The 19,846-nt window shown below is 47.3% G+C and overlaps 1 protein-coding gene across 1 annotated transcript in view; it reads right to left on the minus strand.

Annotated features, from left to right (window-relative positions):
• The window catches only part of TMPRSS6 (transmembrane serine protease 6), a 57,617-nt gene that overhangs the window by 17,348 nt on the left and 20,423 nt on the right, over positions 1-19,846 (minus strand). The window contains exons 6-12 of the mRNA XM_084809738.1: positions 17,396-17,437; positions 15,090-15,294; positions 13,926-14,062; positions 6,941-7,053; positions 6,256-6,365; positions 4,509-4,654; positions 1,717-1,815 (exon numbers count right to left, since the gene is read on the minus strand). Of these exons, the coding sequence (XP_084665864.1) occupies positions 1,717-1,815; positions 4,509-4,654; positions 6,256-6,365; positions 6,941-7,053; positions 13,926-14,062; positions 15,090-15,294; positions 17,396-17,437 (852 nt within the window). The remainder of the gene's footprint in view (positions 1-1,716; positions 1,816-4,508; positions 4,655-6,255; positions 6,366-6,940; positions 7,054-13,925; positions 14,063-15,089; positions 15,295-17,395; positions 17,438-19,846) is intronic.

Raw genomic sequence — 19,846 nt, forward strand, 5'->3', positions numbered from 1 at the left:
ATTTTTGCATGTGTGAAATTGCGCAGATGTGCATTTGTGCAAATGAGCATTTGTGCAAAATCGGAAACAAAAAATCTAACTCCGCTGATGGGCGGACAATGGAACAAATGGCACCTGACAATCCACGAAACACAGACAGAATGGATTTTACACAATCCACACATCCCTACCCATGACACACCCACAACCACCCTGATCCACCCTTGACACACCCATGACACGCCCCTTTTCAGACTCTACCACTATAGAACTTTGCAGCCCTGCAACAAGGAGCCTCTGGAGGCAAACCGGGGAGATTTGCAACATCCAACAGCCTCCTGGCCACCCTCCCGGGAGCTTAGGATTTCTCCCTAAGGGTAATATCCTGTTGGTTTTGGAAGGAAGATGTGGCTTGAGGAAGTACTTCTGCTCTTGACCAAAGCCATGGATGGGAATAAATGGCAAATGTCCCTTCCTTAAGACAGCCTATTGTAGTGGAAATGCCGCAGAAGACTTTTGTATATCGAGGAGATAGCGTGAGATGCTACAACTGCTTCTTTTATGCCTGAAACTCCTGTGAGACCTTAAAAATCAAGTATCTTAGGCCACTTTAAGAGCCTTCTAGCCTCTTGGCCTGACTCCTGGTTTTCCATAGTATGGTCAGGCTGGTACGGCCTTGGAATGCGGGCGGATCTCCTTGGCCATGGTCCACCGGCCTTAGCGCTTATCTCTTTGGTAGAATAAAAAAATGCATAATCATCAGGAAACTGAAAGTTTTGATCATCAACAAGTGTGATTGATTAAGGGGGCTGTGAAAAACAGCACATAGACACGGGGGACTTCAAGTATATAAGTTCCTTGTATTCAAGTATATAAGTCCCTGAGTGACACCTCCAGGGTGTCACTCAGTTGAGCTTCAGCGCAAACCGGGACGATTAGAGGTGCTGTGCATTGGCCGACTGGAGTCTCTCCGTTGTTGTTACCTGGGGCTCCCGACAGCAGAATGGAGGAGTAAGATATTTTGCTTAGTTTGCTTTTTAACATCATATGCTTAACTGTAATACTCTGTCTGCTATAGTTAATAAAGCTTTTTGACTCTTACTCCCTTGGGTAGTCATTGCTCTGAATCCAAGAAAGAACCTCTCTGCCTTTGGCAAAACACCTGTTAACTCCCAAGAAGCTCTTCTGTTTCCTCTAGAATTCCCTCTTGGCAGGGGTATCGAACCTCTTTCAGCCTATGGCCTAATTCAATTTTGGAGAAGGTCTTGGTCGGGGGGGGGCACATTCCAGTGGTGGGCAGGGCTGAAGCAAAAGGGGGAGGGCTGAGGCCAAAAGGGGTGGGCCCCAAATACCAAAAGAACCAAAAAACCCAGTGTATTTTAGCTTAAAGTTCTTATTGCCAGTAATAAAGCCTTAGGTTAGTTACCCAGAGTTAATTAGGTACCTTATGTTAGTTACCATTTCAGCCTTTTAGAATGGGGAAAGAACTGTGCAAATGCCAGGAAAACACCAAAAGCTTGGTGGTTGAAGAAAAGGGGTGGGGTCAGGTGAAGGGGGCATGGCCACCTGGGGAACCCCAGACGGGTGGATTTGGCCCGCCAGCTTGAAGTTCAGCACCCCTGCTCTTGGATTTAGCAGACCATTACCTCTAGTCAAGGAAGGAGTGAAGAGTCATTTGCTTATGAAGAGGAGCTGTGGTGTGGAGGAAAAACATAGGAATCTTAGGTATCTACTCACCACAGTTTCTCTCATCTAGTCCATTGGGGCAATCTTTGATCCCGTCACATGCTGGCACACACAGCCCATTCACAGAGCAAAGGAACTCTCTGGGGCATGCTTTAAAAAAGAAAAGAAAAGAGCAAAGAGCAAAGAGCAAAGAGCAAAGCAAAGCATGGTAGTTGATTTAGAATGCAAAGTTCAATCCAAACGTTGCATTATTAGAGTTGTATCCGATTGATTCTAACCCACCTCAAGTTCCATTTGGAAGACAGACAGCATACCCATTTTCAGTAATAAATGAATCCATTTTAAAATGTTGGGGCATAAGCAGTGGAGGCTGGTGGCTCCAATGTCAGTGGGGCTGTGATTTCATTCTAGGTTTCAGTCAGAACCGGCCAGAACTCCAAAGGCGCTATCCAAGGTGCTGAACCTATTTGGGGATAGGGATCAACCCCTTGGATAGAGCTCCTTTAGAGTTCTGACTGGTTCTGGCTGAAATCCAGAGTGGACTCACCGCCCTGCTGACATCAGAGCCACCAGCCTCCGCTGGACATAAGAATGAAACACTGGGTTGCAACTAGGGATGGCGGAGAATTTCTCCATGAATCTTCAGGAGGCCGAGTGCCGACGCATTCGGCCCCCCGAAAGTGTTGGGGAAATTCTCCGCCGCCCCCCCCCCCCGGGATGGGACTTACCTTCGGCGAATGTCCCACCCGGCGGCGGGTCCCGGCGGCGGTTCGGTGGCGTTTCAGCGAGGGCGGGGTAATGGCTGCCGCCGCCGCCATTACAAAATAAAAAAGTACAGTTAAAACACACACACACACACACACACGTGATAGGCTACGTGACGATTTACGTAGCCTATCACGGCTAGGTTTCCAAAGTCAGCCGTGATAGGCTACGTAAATCGTCACGTAGCCTATCACGGGTGACTTTGGAAAAAAAAAAGCGCATACGCAAATGGCAGCAACCATGGGGCACCGCCATTCGTGTTCCTTAGTTTGGCACGTCTAGTCTACGTAAATCTTTACGTAGACTACGGCGAAAATAAGGGCAACGCAAATAGCATTCCCTTATTTTCGCTGTAGTCTACGTAAAGATTTACGTAGACTAGACGTGCCAAACTAAGGAATGCAAATGGCGGCGCCCCATGGGGGCTGCCATTTGCGTACGCGCTTTTTTTTTTCTTTTCAAAGTCACCCGTGATAGGCTACGTGACGATTTACATAGCCTATCACGGCTGACTTTGGAAATCTAGCTGTGATAGGCTACGTAAATCGTTACGTAGCCTATCATGGTTTTTTCCCCCCACTTTTTCTTTCGTGGCCGGGGAGACAGGGCGCTTCTTCCCGGCCTGAATTTCGGCCGGGCGAGGCGGGGTGCCTCCCCCCAGGCCTGAATTTCAGCCGGGCGAGGCGGGGTGCCTCCCCCCCCCAGCCTGAACTTTGGGGGGAGAAGCGAAGTGCCTCCCCCCCACTGCAAAGCAAGCTGCGGGACAAGGTAAGTCCCTTTCGTCCATCCCTAGTTGCAGCCTTTCCAGTTCCTCCTATCTGCGTTGCATGGTTATCTCAACAGGGCACTCGGCAAATCCATGAACACCTTTTAATCCATGTAGTAGCAGGTGAAGAATTAGGATCCTGAGATCCAAAATGCGTTTCAGAAGGTGAAGAACACTGAAACACTGATTATGAGTTATAACAGTTATACACCCTGTTTAGGCATACGGGCATTTTTAGAATTTTGAAAAAGTGTTGTGGTGCCTCCACAAAATGGCTGCTGTGGGGGGGGGGCAGCCACAAAATGTTGGGAGCACCCCCTGCTCTGTGTATGTGTATGCCCATGTACACTTTCTCGGTGTGTACGCTTTCTCTCTGGTTGCTTGTTGCACTCTCTTTCTGGCTGCTTGCTCTCTCTCTCTCTCTCTCTCTCTCTCTCTCCAATCTTGCATTGGATTCTCAAAGCGGCACCATGTGCTTCCAGCAGCCTCTGCTTCTTCCCTTAACTCTGATCAGTGTCACATTCCAAAGGCAGAGGGCCAGGGCTGGCATCAGAGATTGGCCTGACCAGGCATCTGCCAATGAGCCCAAGGCTCAGAAGGGCCCATCGCCAACCCTGCTCGTTCTACTATCATGGCCCTCGCCTGTGCTGCTACTGCTACTCCCTCTGCCCTCAGGGCCCCTGCCCCATGCTGCTGCTTGCTGCTGCTGCTGCCACCACTGTCCCTCTAGATGTGTTTGTTTAACCAGTAGGTGGCGGTAACACTTCTGGATGGGTTGGGGTCGAGCCACTGCCTGGGCTCCATTTTAGTATGGGTAGGCGCCATCTTAGAGCACCCAAAATGCAATGCCCTGTGCAGCACATTGCCACCACTTCTTGCTGGGTAAACAGACATATTTGTGAGAAGGGGGCAGTGAGTGGTGGCAGTGGCACCAGCACGCAACAGGGCCAGGCACCCCCCCCCATGGCGGTTGGAATGGCGGCAGGGTCAGATGGAGGCCCAGGCTGGCACTGGGGAAGCCCACTGGGAATATCATATCAAGGACCCACTAAGGTCTGGTGCCAGCCATGCAGGGGATAAAGATTTCTGAGCCATTTAGGAAAATATATCCCCAGCCACTCAAGAATATTGATGTTCCATTGTCAAGTCTTTGGTTACCCACATTATTATGTCAGGCACAAGGATAGCAATAGACCCTTGATTCATGTTTGTCAAGACAGCAAAACTCGTAGGAATAGGGCACAATTTGATTTCTCCATGATGTTTGAAAGAGGTGAGCTGCTGAACTGCATGTTTTGGAGGCTGTACTCACGGTCTGATTGATTATATAGGCTGTAAGCAGCCTGCACTCCAGGCCCAGTTAGGGAGATCTGAGAGGTGAAGTTGATGGTGACTCCAGCAGTGGACAACACAGGAATCCTTTCAGCATAGGCTTGCAAAGTCCGCAGGCCACACAACCTTATTAAAAAAAAGAACAGGTAGAATGTGTCCAAAGTCAACCATATTGCCTTCAAGTATGGCGGGAATTCAGGAGAAAAGATGTTATGGCATTCGGGAAGTGGGAGTCGGTGAAAGGCCAGATTCAGGCCTGGTTCCAGGTCTGAGAGGCCCCACAGCAAAGTGCCCCCTGGCGGCGGTGGCAGAGGCAGTGTAGGAGAGAGTGACCCACCTGCCATTATAATTACCCACAATCCCCCAACATAATGGGGACTTTGATCAGTGGGTGTCTCCCAGGCCCAGCCACTCAGCCCAGGTGACCATGGGCTGACATCAGTAGTAGGCCCTCTCAGGAAAGTGGAGCCCTGGCTGCTGCCCAAAGATTTTGGATGCTGCCTGGCACCATCTCTGGCCAGTTTGAAAAACAGGAGGTGATTTCAAACTGGAGCAGCAATTATGCCCTGAGAAAAGAGGACCACCCTTTTGACATTGTGGTGTTACTTCTGAAAATGGAGGTGGAATGAATTATGACCAGTGAGACCAAAATCAAGTTTGGATCTCTTTTTGGACTGCCCCACACCTAAGGAGCCCTGAACTCCATTTAAGCAATCTAACCAATGCCTATTTTAGGCAACCACAAAGGCTTTGAGTAGTTGTACTTCTACCTTCTCCTCACCCCCTCAATCTGATTTAAAGTAAATGAGGAATGCCACCTTTTCTCCTGACAGAGGCTCATTATGTCCATAATGTCATTATGGACAAAAATCCAAGAAGTGCCTTTTTTCCGGCTTAGAGATATTGTGAAAAGAAAAGAAAAAGAAAATGCGTCTCTTAAATGTCTGCCTGTCGTGCAGCTGTTAAAAGTACAGAACCAGAAGAACTGAAAGCAATGGAGGATATGACGCAAGTCGAGCAGATGGAGCGAATGTTTCTTAGCAGCTGCCTCCTTGAGAGATGGGTTGCGGACAGCAGTGGGGGGAACAAAACAGAAACCTAAGAGATAATTCCATCTCACTAAGAAATGAGCTGGAGGCAGGGTATATGAAGAAAGCTATTTCACTGGAGGACATAAAATAGAGCTGACAAGAAACTGTGATTTCACCAAAAATTTGTGAAATTGATCCAGTAATTTGAGGAGAAATGGTTTCATGAAATGGCTCCCCTGGCAAACTTTGTTTCACTGATTCATTTCACTGATTCATCAACATATTTAGTGGGGAGCAAGTCCCACTGAACCCAACAGTGCTTACTTCTGATTAGACATGCATAGGATTGCATGGTGGATCTCTGATTCCTCCACCCCCCCAATTACTATTATTATTATTATTATTATTATTATTTAACACTTATAAAGCACCTAATTTTTTCCCAGCACTTTGCTGTCTTTTGCCTCTACAGTCCCAGGGCTGTAGAGGTGAATATGGCATGGGACACCATTGAAAGTTATGGGTCTGCTATCAAATAAAGTATCTCTGGGTTTTTGCAAGACCTGCTTCTTTATTTAGCCCCACAATTGACAAAATGAAACAACACATTTCAATGTGAGTGAAATGGCTTCGAAATAAACATAGTCATTTCGAGCCAGCCCTCTAAACACAGAGAAGATGGCTGCCTTTCCTTACTTTCTGTTCTGGATGGTCCATTGGCCTTGAGTACATGGGAGGTCGTACGTCTGTCTTGTGAGAGTGTAAGCATCAAACCAAAGGACAACTCCATATTCCAGAGATGGGACCTGCAAAGATGGAATTGCTGCTGTTCATGTTAATGACCATGGTTGTTACAATGTGATTGTTAACAGGACTCTGCCAATGGCCTGGAATACAGAAATGGGAGCAGCAAAGCATGGGAGGAAGGGAGGGAAAGGGGGAAAAGCACGTGCAAACTTAATAGCCTCAATGAGAAGATTTGGTAACGTGCAAATAACCTGTGCAAAATAAGGGAACGCAGGCACACTGGGATTATGACCAAGGAGGCCCAGATCCAAATCCTCATTCACCTGGTCACATTGGGCCAGTCACTATCTCTCAACTTAAACTACCTCACAAGGTTGTTGTGAGGATCGTGTGTGTGTGTGAGTGAAAGGGGGACGGGAAGGGAGAGAATGATGTACACTGACCTGAGCTCTTTGGAGGAAGGGCAGGATAGAAATGATGATGATGATATATGCTCAGAACATATATCATCACCATAGCGTACAACGTATGTTTCTCACAACATTTGAGTTAATGTGGTATAGGAGGTAATTTCCTTGTTTAGGTGGAAAACTGCACACAGCTCAGCATTGTCTCGGAAAGGACAAGGTCTCACCGTCATGTGCCAAGTGCACTGTGTATTGGGCGCATAGTAACTGGGGTAGTATGGAGTCTTGATGTTCCCTTGCAGCTCCCAGCTTCCCCGCAGTGTTAGATTCACCTGGCAGGCTGAAAAGAGAGACGAATTCTCATGCCAGCTGAACCACAGACAAATGAACCTTCTGACTCAGAAGGGGCTGAGAGGCTGCTCACAGGGATGCTGTCAAACTAGGCTGTGAGTCCCTTGGGCAAGACCTCCATTATCCTGAACTGGTGAGAGACCATTATGGTTCTTCTGTTGATGCTAGTGTGCAGTGGAGGCTGGTGGCTCTGATGTCAGTGGGGCGGTGAATCTGCTCTGGGTTTCAGTAAGAACTCTAAAGGAGCTATCCAAAGTTCAAAGCACCCTTTTAGAGTTCTGCCTGGTTGTGACTGAAACCTGGAGCCCCTTTAGAGTTCTGCCTGGTTGTGACTGAAACCTGGAGCTCCTTTAGAGTTCTGCCTGGTTCTGCCTGAAACCTGGAGCTCCTTTAGAGTTCTGCCTGGTTCTGCCTATAAACAGGCTTTCATAACCTTGGGTCCCCAGGTGCATTCAAACTACAATTCCCATCTCATCCCAGCTGGCTGTCACTTTCTTTTAAATTTTTAAAATTGTTTTAATATGGTGTTTTATTCTTTTATCTTGTTGATCACCACTCCAAAATCTTTGATGTGGAGCAGTATATAAATATTGTAAATAAATAAATAACCAATATAATTTTATATTGATACCTAATCCCTCTTTATAAACCGCTACATTCTTTGCCAGAGTGACTTCCTTGCAGTAGGGAGTTCCATAGCTCACCTTTCCTCAAGTTAAATACAGACATTTGCTTTGGAGGTATCATGGCTCGGCTTCCCCATTTCAGGCAAAATTTGCCGATCCAGAGGCTCTAAGCGGAGTACTTTTTATTTTACCCCCACATGCCTTTCAAAGTATCCTTACTCATCTCCAGTCATTTCTTCTCCCTTTCTCCTTTCATACGTAACTTGTAACGTATCCCCCACATTGCCAGTTTCTTTCATCCCTCCCTCCTGCTGGAGATATTGGGTGGACTGCAGCACTGGGGCCCACCTGAAACTGGGGCTGAATCCCACTGGTGAGCCCGCCAGTTTGGTAAATGCTGGTGTAGACAGTACTGAGATGGATGGATCAATGCTCTGATTCCCTATAAGACAACTTCCCATATTTCGGTTTTGATTGCACTATCCCTTCTGTGTAGCCATGTGTGTGTAGATGTGTGTACATGTGCCAGGCTTTTGGTCCATCCAGCCCAGTATCGTCTACTACCATGACTGATGGTGGCAGCAGTTCTTCAGGCTGTCAGGCCATTGTCAGCACCAGGATTTTGAGGGACCTTGGGCAAGACAGCCTCAATGTCTCCCATCCCACAGTGAGTTTGCCTCCCCACTGCCATTGTCACAAGCTGCTGTTGTTCCTCATCCTCTTCCTCATTATTGCTACCACTTTGGTTGCTTGACAGGCAGAGACCCAGTGAGCAGGTAGGCAGCAGAATCTACTGCTCCTTCTTCTCACCACCACTGCTGTCTGGGTCCCAGTGAGAGGCAGACGAACAAGCAGGTTGCAATGGTGAATTGGAGGAGCAACTCCTGGAGCCCTTGTCAATGGGCCCCTGCTGGGGTGTGGGCCCTTGGCAGGTGCCCAACCATGCCTACTACTGACACTGGCTTTTTGAGATTTTTCCCAGCCCTGCTACCTGAAATCATGTTAACTGAAGATGTCAGGGATCAAACCTGGAACCAAAGCATATGCTCTACCACTGAGCGATGCCTATGGCCCAATCCATGACAGACTGTAGATGTGATTGATGCAATGCCCTAACCACGCAGTACCAAAAGTCACCCTTCTTCTCTGGCTGAGCTAGTGTGGATAATTACAGCATAATCGTCTGTCTCAGTAGCTTTAATACAAGGTAGCAATTTGTCTTGTGTCTTAGTGGACAATGTCTGCTCTTATCTTAGTGTTAAGCTACCTTCCAAACATCACTTAATTCCTGTGCCAAACTACTGTGTAATATTGCTGAGTTCTACTGAACAGCAGTTACGCTACATCTCAGATATGATATTGGTGGCAGAAAGTGTAAAATATATACAATGATGGATGGCAAGAGAAGCTAATGGTTTGACAAGGGCTCTCTGCATTCTCTCTCTCCTCTCTCTCCAGGGGGGTTTCTCTAAGAAAACAGAAGGAGACAGAAGGAGAAGCCAATTGTGGCTTACCCAGATTTTTCAAGGAGCAGGCTCTGATCTGCGCAGGGCTCCACGAGCAAGTATATCACAGTCGCTTCACAAAACCTACTTCCGTGGGGGGGGGGTGTTGAGGTCAACATCATCTGACTGGCAGGAGCTGCTTAACCAATAAGAAAGGCTCCCCTCCCCCCAATCCAGGCTTTCCCCCTTTCTCCTTTGATTAAATCCTGAGAGGTTTCCTCCACCATATCCACAGAAATCACACTTCTCTCTCTCTCTCTCTCTCTCTCTCCCCGCCCCCGACATCATGAAAGGAACACCATATTCTTGCTGCCCTGCTGTGATCAATCGAAGCTTTGAAGCTTTGACATTAAGGCTCTCTAAATGTGTTACTTCGATTCATGGGAATCTCAAAAGTGTGCAGTTTGGGGACAAGCCTCATTGACCACAATGGAAGTTACTCCTGAGTAGACACACATGTGTTTATGCTGGGAAAGACATGGAGGGAAAACAGATGGGAAACCAGGCCCCTTTCTAACTTGATGCTGTGCAGGATTGGGATGATCGAGAAAGTGTTTTACAGCCTTTAGGGAATTTGTGCTTTAAAATTAGGGATGGCGGAGAATTTCTCCCCGAAACTTCGGGGGGCCGAGCGCCAACGTGTTCGGCCCCCCGAACAAGTTTCAGGGAGAAATCCTCCGCACCCCCCCACACCCCGCACCCCCCCCAGGACGGGACTTACCTTCGCCGAACGTCCCTCCCGGCGGCGGGTCCGGCCGGCGGTTCGGCAGGTGTTCGAGCAGGGCGGGAGCGGCAGCCGGTCTTTCGACTGGCTGCCGCCGCCGCCATTGCAATAAAAGAAAAAAAAAATAACGCCCCCTGATAGGCTACGTGACGATTAACGTAGCCTATCACGGCTAGATTTGCAAAGTCAGCCGTGATAGGCTACGTCAATCGTCACGTAGCCTATCACGGGTGACTTTTTTTTTTAAAAAAAAGCGCGTACGGATAATGGCAGCCCCCATAGGGAGCCGCCATTCCCGTTCCTTATTTGGTCGCTGTAGTCTACGTAACGATTTACGTAGACTACGGCGAAAATAAGGGCAACGCTATTTGCGTTGCCCTTCTTTTCGCTGTAGTCTACGTAAAGATTTACATAGACTACAGCGACCAAATAAGGAACGCGAATGGCGGCTCCCTATGGGGGCCGCCACTAGCGTACGCGCTTTTTTTTTTTTAAGTCACCCGTGATAGGCTACGTGACAATTGACGTAGCCTATCACGGCTGACTTTGCAGATCTAGCCGTGATAGGCTACGTTAATCGTCACGTAGCCTATCAGGGTGTGTGTGTGTTTTTTTTTTAAACTTTCGCGTTCGCGGCCGGGCGAGGCGGGAAGCTTCCTCCCCGGCCTGCATTTCAGCCGGGCGAGGCGGGAAGCCTCCCCCCCCGGCCTGAACTTCGCAGGGGGAGCAGCGAAGTGCCTCCCCCCCACCGCGAACATCCTTCGAGGACAGGTAAGGGACTTTCGTCCACCCCTATTTAAAATGTGCTATTTCAATTGGGCGGGGGGACCTCTGTAAATTCTGATGTGCGCATTCAGGGGACAAGCCTCATTGATCCCAATGGGAGTTACTTCTGAGTAGACACTAATTGGTTTGTGCTGGGAAACACAAAGACAGGAAACTAGCTAAAAGTTGGCTAGATGAAACAACTATCAGGCGAATCCACAGTTGGCTACAGAATCAGACTCAAAGAGTGCTTATCAGTGGGATCTTCTCAAACTGGGGAGAGGTAACGAGTGGGGTACCGCAGGGCTCAGTCCTGGGCCAAGCACTCTTCAACATTTTTATTAATGACTTGGAGGAGGACATGCAGGGAATGCTTATCAAATTTGCAGATGACACAAAATTGGAAGACAGAAACAAAATTCAAAGGAACTTGATAGACTGGAGTGCTGGGCAGAAAACAACAGAATGACATTTAATAGGGATAAACCTAGGAAAAAGAATCCAAATACACAGTTACAAGATGGGGGATACTTGGCTCAACAACACTACAAGCAAGAAGGATCTTGGAATTGGTGTAGATCACAAGCTGAATATGAGCCAACAATGTGATGTGGCCGCAAAAAAGGCCAATGTTATTTTGGGCTGCATTAATAGAAGTATAGCTTCCAAATTCACATGAAGTACTAGTTCCCCTTTACTCAGCACTGGTTAGGCCTCATTTGGAGTACTGTGTCCAGTTCTGGGCACCACACTTTAAGAAGGATGCAGAGTCTAGGGATGGACGAAAGTCCCTTACCTGATCCCGACGCTTGCTTCACGGTGGGGGGGAGGTGCTCCGTCCCTCCCCCCGAAATTCTGATGGGGGGGAGGCGCCCTGTCCCTCCGGCCACGAGACCTCATCTCCTGCCAGGACGCAAATGGCGGCAGCCGTAGCCGCTGCCGTTTGCGTCCCTGCAGTCAGCCGTGATAGGCTACGTAAATGTTTACGTAGCCTATCACTGCTGACTTTTTTAAAAAAAAGCGCGTACGCAAATGGGGGCGCCCATGGGCGCCGCCATTTGTGTTCCTTATTTTGGCATGTGTAGTCTACGTAAACATTTATGTAGACTACGGTGAAAATAAGGGCAACGCTATTTGCGTTCCCCTTATTTCCGCCGTAGTCTATGTAAATGTTTACGTAGACTACACGTGCCAAAATAAGGAACGCAAATGGCGGCGCCCATGGGCGCCGCCATTTGCATACGCGCTTTTTTTCCCCCCCCCAAAGTCAGCCGTGATAGGCTACGTAAAGATTTATGTAGCCTATCATGGTGTTTTTTTAAAATCTAGCCATGATAGGCTACATAAATCTTTACGTAACCTCTCACGTTTGTTTGCTGTTGTTGTTTTTTTTACTTGGAAATGGCGGCGGTGGCAGCCAGTCGGAAGACCGGCCGCCGCCGCCGTCACACCGCCGCCAGAGCTGCCGCCGCCAGGGACATTCGAGCAAGGTAAGTCCCGTCCTGGGGGGGGGGGCGTGGGGGGTGGCAGACTGTTTCTCCACCAATTTCGGGGGGCCGAATGAGCTGGCATTCGGCCTCCCCGAGATTCGTGGAGAAATTCTCTGACATCCCTATTGCAGACAAACTGGAGAGGGTTCAGAGGAGGGCAACGAAGAAGATCAGGGGACTGGAAACAAAGCCCTATGAGGAGAGACTGAAAGAATTGGGCATGTTTAGCCTTGAGAAGAGAAGATTAAGGGGAGATATGATAGTGCTCTTCAAGTACTTCAAAGGTTGTCACAGAGAGGAAGGCCAGGATCTCTTCTCGATCATCATCCCAGAGTGCAGGACATGGAACAATGGGCTCAAGTTACAGGAAGCCAGATTCCGGCTGAACATCAGGAAAAACTTCCTGACTGTTAGAGAAATACTACAATGGAACCCATTACCTAGGGAGGTGGTGGGCTCTCCCACACTGGAGGCATTCAAGATGAGGCTGGACAGCCACCTGTCAGGGATGCTTTGACTTAGGGCATCTCTACACCAGCCTAAAATCCTGCATTTAAAACAGGGCTTTCTGCTTCTGTTTTAAATTCAGGATCACAACCCTTTACATGCACTTCCTTTCCCCCCTCCCCTCCCCACTTTCTCCCCATATCTGAGTCTTCCATGATCTTTTATTGATCTTGCTCCTCTTCTTGACGCTTTAACTCTTTTCATGGAGGAAACTGAAGCAGAACACAACAGGGTAATTTGATAATTCATTATCTATGATCTATTTAAAAATGGAACAAAGGGTATTTAGTGCAGGAGACTCCCTGGAGGGTCATGGCAGGGTCACAACATCATGTAAAGAGCCTGCAAACTTCCATGAAGGCACAATCTCAATCCCAGCATAAAAGCCCCTTAGATTCCTGCATTGAGCAGGGGGTTGGACTCAGTGGTCTTATAGGCCCCTTCCAACCCTACTATTCTATGATTCTATGTTTCTATGAAACACACAGGAAACACCCCTTGACCAGGGTCACGGTGAAACGCACACCCCTGGGCAGGTGTGGTAAATGTGGGGGTTGGGGCACACAGCAGCTATACCATGGAGAACCCAACTTTAGGAAAAGAATCAGACTTTAAGCAGTCTCAGGAAATCTGGCTTTTCTGTGATAAGCTCCGGAGTGGCTGCTGGTTGGCCATGACGTTATGTGTCCCTAATGACCTCCAAACACAGCCAGCTGTAATGGTCCCAGGGGTGTAAACAAGTCATCTGTAGTTTTAGAGGGGCCTAGAGATCCATAATGCTTGGCTTAGGTTCATTATAAGCGCAATTTCCTTGCTAGTGGGCCTGTGAGCATGTGAGATGAATCAAAGGTCGATAGCATGGCCTCAGCACATTCCATGCTAACAAAGGCTAGTATCTTATCAGGGCCTAGGATGTGCCTGAGAAGTGAAGCTTGTTTGTCTGAAAGTTGCAGATGAATGGTAATTAACGCTTGCTGTTGTCATGCTGCCTCAATGCTAATATGTATGGTATGAAACCCATTGTACCCCTTGGCTCTGGGTTCAGAGAAGCTGTCTGATCCAACCATTGGGTACGCTTGTGTGCTGTAAGTACTCTATAAAGTCTCCTTGTAAGCAAACCTGGATCTGGCTTATCACTATCTCGGCACCTCCAAACCTTAGCAGCCCACGGCCAGGGCAATACAATAGCTCAGAGTAAATTGCTCATGGAGACACCCCCCAGGTCTCCCAGGATCCTTGCTCACCTTCCAAAGGCACAGCCTGGGCAGAAAGGACAAAAGGATCATAGTAGCTGTACATCCCCTTCTTCCACACCACAGACATGACGGGACCCGAAGACAGCACTTCCACCACGGGTTCCTGGCGGCTGCAGCCATACAGCCTGAGGCAAAGAATGAAAACAGAGGAGATGTGTGTATTGACAAGGTGGGAAGAGGGAAAGAAAGAGGAAGGGGGCTTTGAAGTAGAAAGTCAAGACAGAAGGAGGTAAAAAGGACGTTATTTTGGACTTTTATCAATGGATGTGCATCTCTTGCTGAAACAACCACTGATGTGAAGAGCAGGGGAAACTATGGGTAAATAGTGGGTAGCAAGACTATATTGGGATTATACTGTCCGGATGGCATACCACCTTGAGCTTCATGGTAGGAGAAAGCAGGGTATCAATGGAATACAAAAATAAACAAATACAATAAATATTTTAGGCAACAGTGAATGAAGGTTGTGGGAGCTGAGTATGTAGTTGTGCAGAACAAAGACGTCCCTTATTTCAAACCTATCTCCTTTGCCATGAGGGCTAGAAATTTGTTTTATTTTATGTATTTATTTGAAGCAGAGCTTGTTGGCATCTGAATTCTTGTCAGAGCTTTCCAAATTCTTGTGGAAAGAACGATCTGCACTTGTGGAAAACTGCCAGCTCTGCATGTAACATGTCATCACTTCAGTTTCCAAATGTTTTCATGGATTATGATTTGTGTGTGAAATCACAAATAAATTTATTACAGATAAAGAAAAAGAAAAGAAAACTACATGAAGACTAAAAAAATCTGAATAAAGATTAAAACATACATCAAGTGGTTACTCAAAACAGGTATCTCCAAGTATGTATGTATGTATGTATGTGTGTGTGTGTATATATATATGTGTGTGTGTGTATAACATTTGAAAAAGGCTATTTGTTTCGTCTTAACACTGGAGCTATAAGGCCATTGCTTCAGCAGAAGAGTCCAAGTTCTTCAGGTCACCAGCATTAACTGGCTCATAAACTTAAAAACAGAGATGATCTGCTGGACATCCTGAGCCTAGCGTACGTCCTCCTTATAAATGGAAAATGGTAAATGGGAGAGGAGGAACCTAGGGCTGAAGTCATTTCTCCTCACCATTCATGCTATGGTATCAAGGCTACCTACGAAGTGATGAGCTGCTTCTCCAGTGGCCCAGCTGCATCATACATGGCCAGTCGGTCCCTGCATTCGGAGAGGGTCCATTCCAAGTGGAGCTTGATCATGTGACCTTTGGGGCCGTGGAGATGCCAAAGACAGCTGGAGGCGAGGTAGTCTGGGCCCTTCAGCTTTAGGACTCTGTCTTCCCTGACGTAGCTGTATCTGTAGCAGCCTGAATAGGCGAGACAAAGAGAACTGCAGAGCCAAGTGGGTGCCACTAGACTGGGAAAAGATGACTTGGAAGAAAGGACACTTAAAACAGTCTTCACACATACAAGAGATGAAGGCAAAATAATATAGTAAAGCTCTTCGTGGGAGTGATCTGGCACTGTGCACTAGTTTAGGGATGGATGAAAGTCACTTACCTGGTCCCGCAGCTTGCTTCGCGGTGGGGGGGAGGCACTCCGTTCCTCCCCACCGAAATTCTGGCCGGGGGGGAGGCACCCCGTCCCTCCGGCCGCGAATCCTCCTGGCCGGCCGGGACGCAAATGGCGGCAGCTGTAGCCACTGCCTTTTGCATCCCTGCAGTCAGCCGTGATAGGTTACGTAAATCCTTACGTAGCCTATCATGGCTGACTTTGGGGGGAAAAAAGCCGCCATTTGCGTTCCTTATTTGGGCATGTGTAGTCTACGTAAACATTTACGTAGACTACGGCGAAAATAAGTGCAACGCAAATAGCGTTGCCCTTATTTTTGCCATAGTCTACGTAAATGTTTACGTAGACTACATGTGCCCAAATAAGGAACGCAAATGGCGGCGCCCATGGGCGCCGCCATATGCGTACGCGCTCCCCCCCCCAAGTCAGCCGTTATAGGCTACGTAAGGATTTACGTAGCCTATCACGGTGTTTTTTGAAAATCTAGCCATGATAGGCTACGTAAATCTTTACGTAGCCTATCACGTTTGTTGTTGTTGCTGTTTTTTTACTGGGAAATGGCGGTGGCGGCAGCCGGTCGGAAGACCGGCTGCCGCTGCACCGCCGCCGCACCGCCGCTGGGAGCCACCAGCGCCAGGGACATTCGCGCAAGGTAAGTCCCATCCGGGGGGGGGGGGCGGACCATTTCTCCACCAATTTCCGCTGACTGCAAAGAAGATTCGTGGAGAAATTCTCTGACATCCCTATAATGCCATGTTCACAACTCTGGGTTGTTGGGAAATAAGAACCGGGGCTATGTGTACATATGTGAATGTCACGCACACACATATGTGTAACAAGTATGTGCGTGTACCTAATAAGATAAGAAAAGCCATGCTGGATAAGACCAAGGATCCATTTAGTCCAGCATTCTGTTCACACTGTGGCCAACCAGCTGCCCATGGGAAACCCACAAGCAGGACAGGAGTGCAACAGCACCCTCCTGCCCATGTTCCCCAGCAACTGGTGTACATAAGCACACTACCTCCAATACTGGAGGCAGCATACAGTCATCAGAACTAGTAGCCATTGATAGCCTTTCCCTCAGGAATGTGCCTCAATGTTTGTATACACAAACATTTCAACTGTTATTTTTAGGTGGATTCAGGTTTATAGTTTCAAAACTGGGAATATTTGGATGGATGCTTGCATGCATTTACCATGTCTAAACAACTCCTCTCCCATGCATATGAGGGTGCCATTTGCCCATGGAGTACACTGATGGATACCCCTCCTTGTAACAATATACACTGTACGTGAGCATAGCATTGTGTGCATATTATGGGCACATGAGAGAAAGCATTGATGCATGGAGACATGCATGTCAGTGCATGATACAAGCAGAGGTTGCCCCCACATGCACAGCAAACACACACACACACACACACACACACACACACACACACACTTAGAGATGGCGAGTGCATGTAAGAATCTGTCCTGAGGCTGCTAGCTGATTTTCATGTGCTGAAAAAGCCATGAGTCTTGTATATATTGCATCCCCAAAGCAAACTTCAAGCCAACAATGCTGTTCAAGCAGTATCAGTGCCTCATGAATACTAACTATTGCCATTATTATTACCATTACAATCTTACTGTTTAATTATTATTTTCCACCTTTCTTCATCACAGATGAGCCCAAAGGGACTACAAGAATCAGATAAAACATCAGTCCACACTAACTTACAACGGTAAAATATAAGAATACAATCCCAACATATAAAAGTGGCACAGAAAACTATGAATAGTTTTCACCTTAGTTCCTGATGTGTCATTAATTTATGGGTCTTCTATGACCCCCCTCCCACTCCCATCAATGCAACAAACATAAAAATAAGGGGGAAATAAACAGCCTACCCAATGTGGATTTCAGCACTATTATGTCTTTCACACTGGATTCTGTCAGAAAAAAAAAATACATAGAAGACGAACACATGAGATGCTGCAAGAGCGGAATCTTAAAATGCTAGAAAGATATACAAGATGCCCTTTTCCATCTTGCATGCCCCAACCCCTCTCTTCCCATGAGCACTAATGGCCCAGTTCAGATGTAGTGCTAAACCACTGTTCGATGTTGCATAAATTAGCCTGATGGAGCGCTGCCCGCTCCTGTCCCCTCTCCTCCTCTAGTATGTGCCAGAGAAGAAGACTGGAACCATTTTCCTCTGCGTTTAAACTAACTGCAGCTTGTCATTATGTCTGCTGCAATTTGTCATTATGTCTGCAGCAGGAACTGTGGTTAGTTTAAACCATGGCTTATTGCAGGGCTGCAGAACCTTGGGTCCACAGGCCAAGTCTGGCTTGCCTGAGGCCCTAATCTGGCCCTCTGGGGTTTCCTAGATAGGTGCACCTCCTTCCCCTGGTCCCACCACTTTTCTACTGACTCACTGCTGGTTGTTTGGTGGTCTCTTGACTTTTGTGCAGTTTTTTCCCCTGTTCTAAAAGGTTGAAATGCCTCCTAGGCTTAGTTACTGGCAGGAAGATGCTTTAAGCTAAGGTATTTTGGCTCCACCCAGTTTGCCTTTGGCCCCGCCCAGCACTGGAATGTGGCCTTCAAGAGCTTCTCCAAAATTGAATTTGGCCCTTGGGCTGAAAGAGGTTCAATGCCCCTGGTTTATTGGAACAAGTCAGGATCAGAAACCACTGCTTGATCTTGGCTTGTTTCAATGGACCATAGTTTAACCACAGCTTGTCCTTGTCGGATGTAATGGCAAACTGCAGGTAGTTTAAACCCAGAAGTAGATGCTCCTGATCTCCTCATGGCTGTGCTGGAGGAGAAAATGGGGATGGGTGGTCAGCATGCAAACTTGAGGCTCACCATTTCCATAGCATTATATCCAAACTGGTCCATGATGTACTGCACATGACAGAAGTAACTCTCATAGCGTTTGTTGGGACGTCTGCCCTGCAAGCATTCCTGCAGTCTGATACTGTGCATGTTGTGCTTCCCCCAACATCTAGCAATTAGAGGTAGACTCCTACAGAACATGGAAGCAGTGGAGGCTGGTGGCTCCTATGTCAGTGGGGCCGTGAATCCACTTCAGGTTTCTGTCAGAACTGGTCAGAACTCTAAAGAATTCACACCTTGGATAGCTCTTTTAGAGTTCTGGTTGGTTCTGGCTGAAACCCAGAGCAGATTCACTGCCCCACTGACATTGGAGCCACCAGCCTCCATTGCATGGAAGCTTAATATTTTTATTATGGCTAGTAGCCATTGATACACTTTCCTCCAGGGATTTGTTGAATCATTTTTTTTAAAGCCATCTAAACATCTTGTGACAAGTAACTCCATAAGTTAATTATGCATTGTGTGTGATGAAGGACTCCCTTTTCATTTGTCCTGAACCTACTGCCAATGCATTTCACCAGGTCAGCCACAGTTCTAGTACTATTTATTTATTTCAACCCTGTTTTCTGTTTTAAAACACACACATTCATTTGCACAAGTTAAAACACACAATAAAAATAATAAAATGGACAAACAAACAAAAATAATCACCACCGCAACAAAAATAGACACCTTAAAACTGCAACCAAGTTAAAAGTTGAACACAGTGGATTAAAGTCATGTTAAAAAGCATGCCGAACTGAGCACATCCAAGAGGTATGGATCAAGTCATTTCTTAAAGGAATTCACAAAGGATGAATTCCTCAAGCATCTCTAGTCACTATTTATTTTACTGAAAGCATTTGTACCCAGCTCTTCAGTCAAAAAGGCTCCCAGAGTGGTGTAAAGACCAATACAAATAAGACAGTCTTTTGACTTCAGGATGACAATCTAAAAAGGCATGAAACAAAAGGGAAAATGATTGGGGAGGGACAGGACCAGCCCAAGGCATTTTGATGTCTGAGGTGAAAAACAAGATGGCACCCCTCCCACTCCATGTACAAAACCCCCAACTAGACAGGTACGTGAATATGTTTTCAACACTGATGATGGGACAGCATTCTCCACTGCACCTGAAGATGGCAGGCTAACTTTGGGGGCACAGAGCAGGACTCATCACGGCACACAAGTTTCTCCTCCAACACCTTGCTCTGTCTGAGGTGACTGCTTCACTCTGCCTAATGGTAGGGCTGGCCCTGGGGAAGGAAAAGGAAATCAAGAAAACCCAGCTCCTGGTTCTTAATGTTATCTGGTTTTTACAACAACCAGCCAGGTGTTTTTCATTACCAGCTGAAACAGTTCAAAGACAGGAGGTGCAAAAAATTGCTGGTCTCTCAGTTGAACCAGTCAACCTTGCTTCCTATTTCTCCCTCTTCTACAACCTGATGCACTGGCTGTTGGATGACAGTTGGGATGGGGAG

The sequence above is a fragment of the Heloderma suspectum genome, chromosome 7, assembly GCF_057233095.1.
Source record: "Heloderma suspectum isolate Gila_16-S chromosome 7, 16-S_ref, whole genome shotgun sequence".
Classification (NCBI taxonomy): domain Eukaryota; kingdom Metazoa; phylum Chordata; class Lepidosauria; order Squamata; family Helodermatidae; genus Heloderma; species Heloderma suspectum.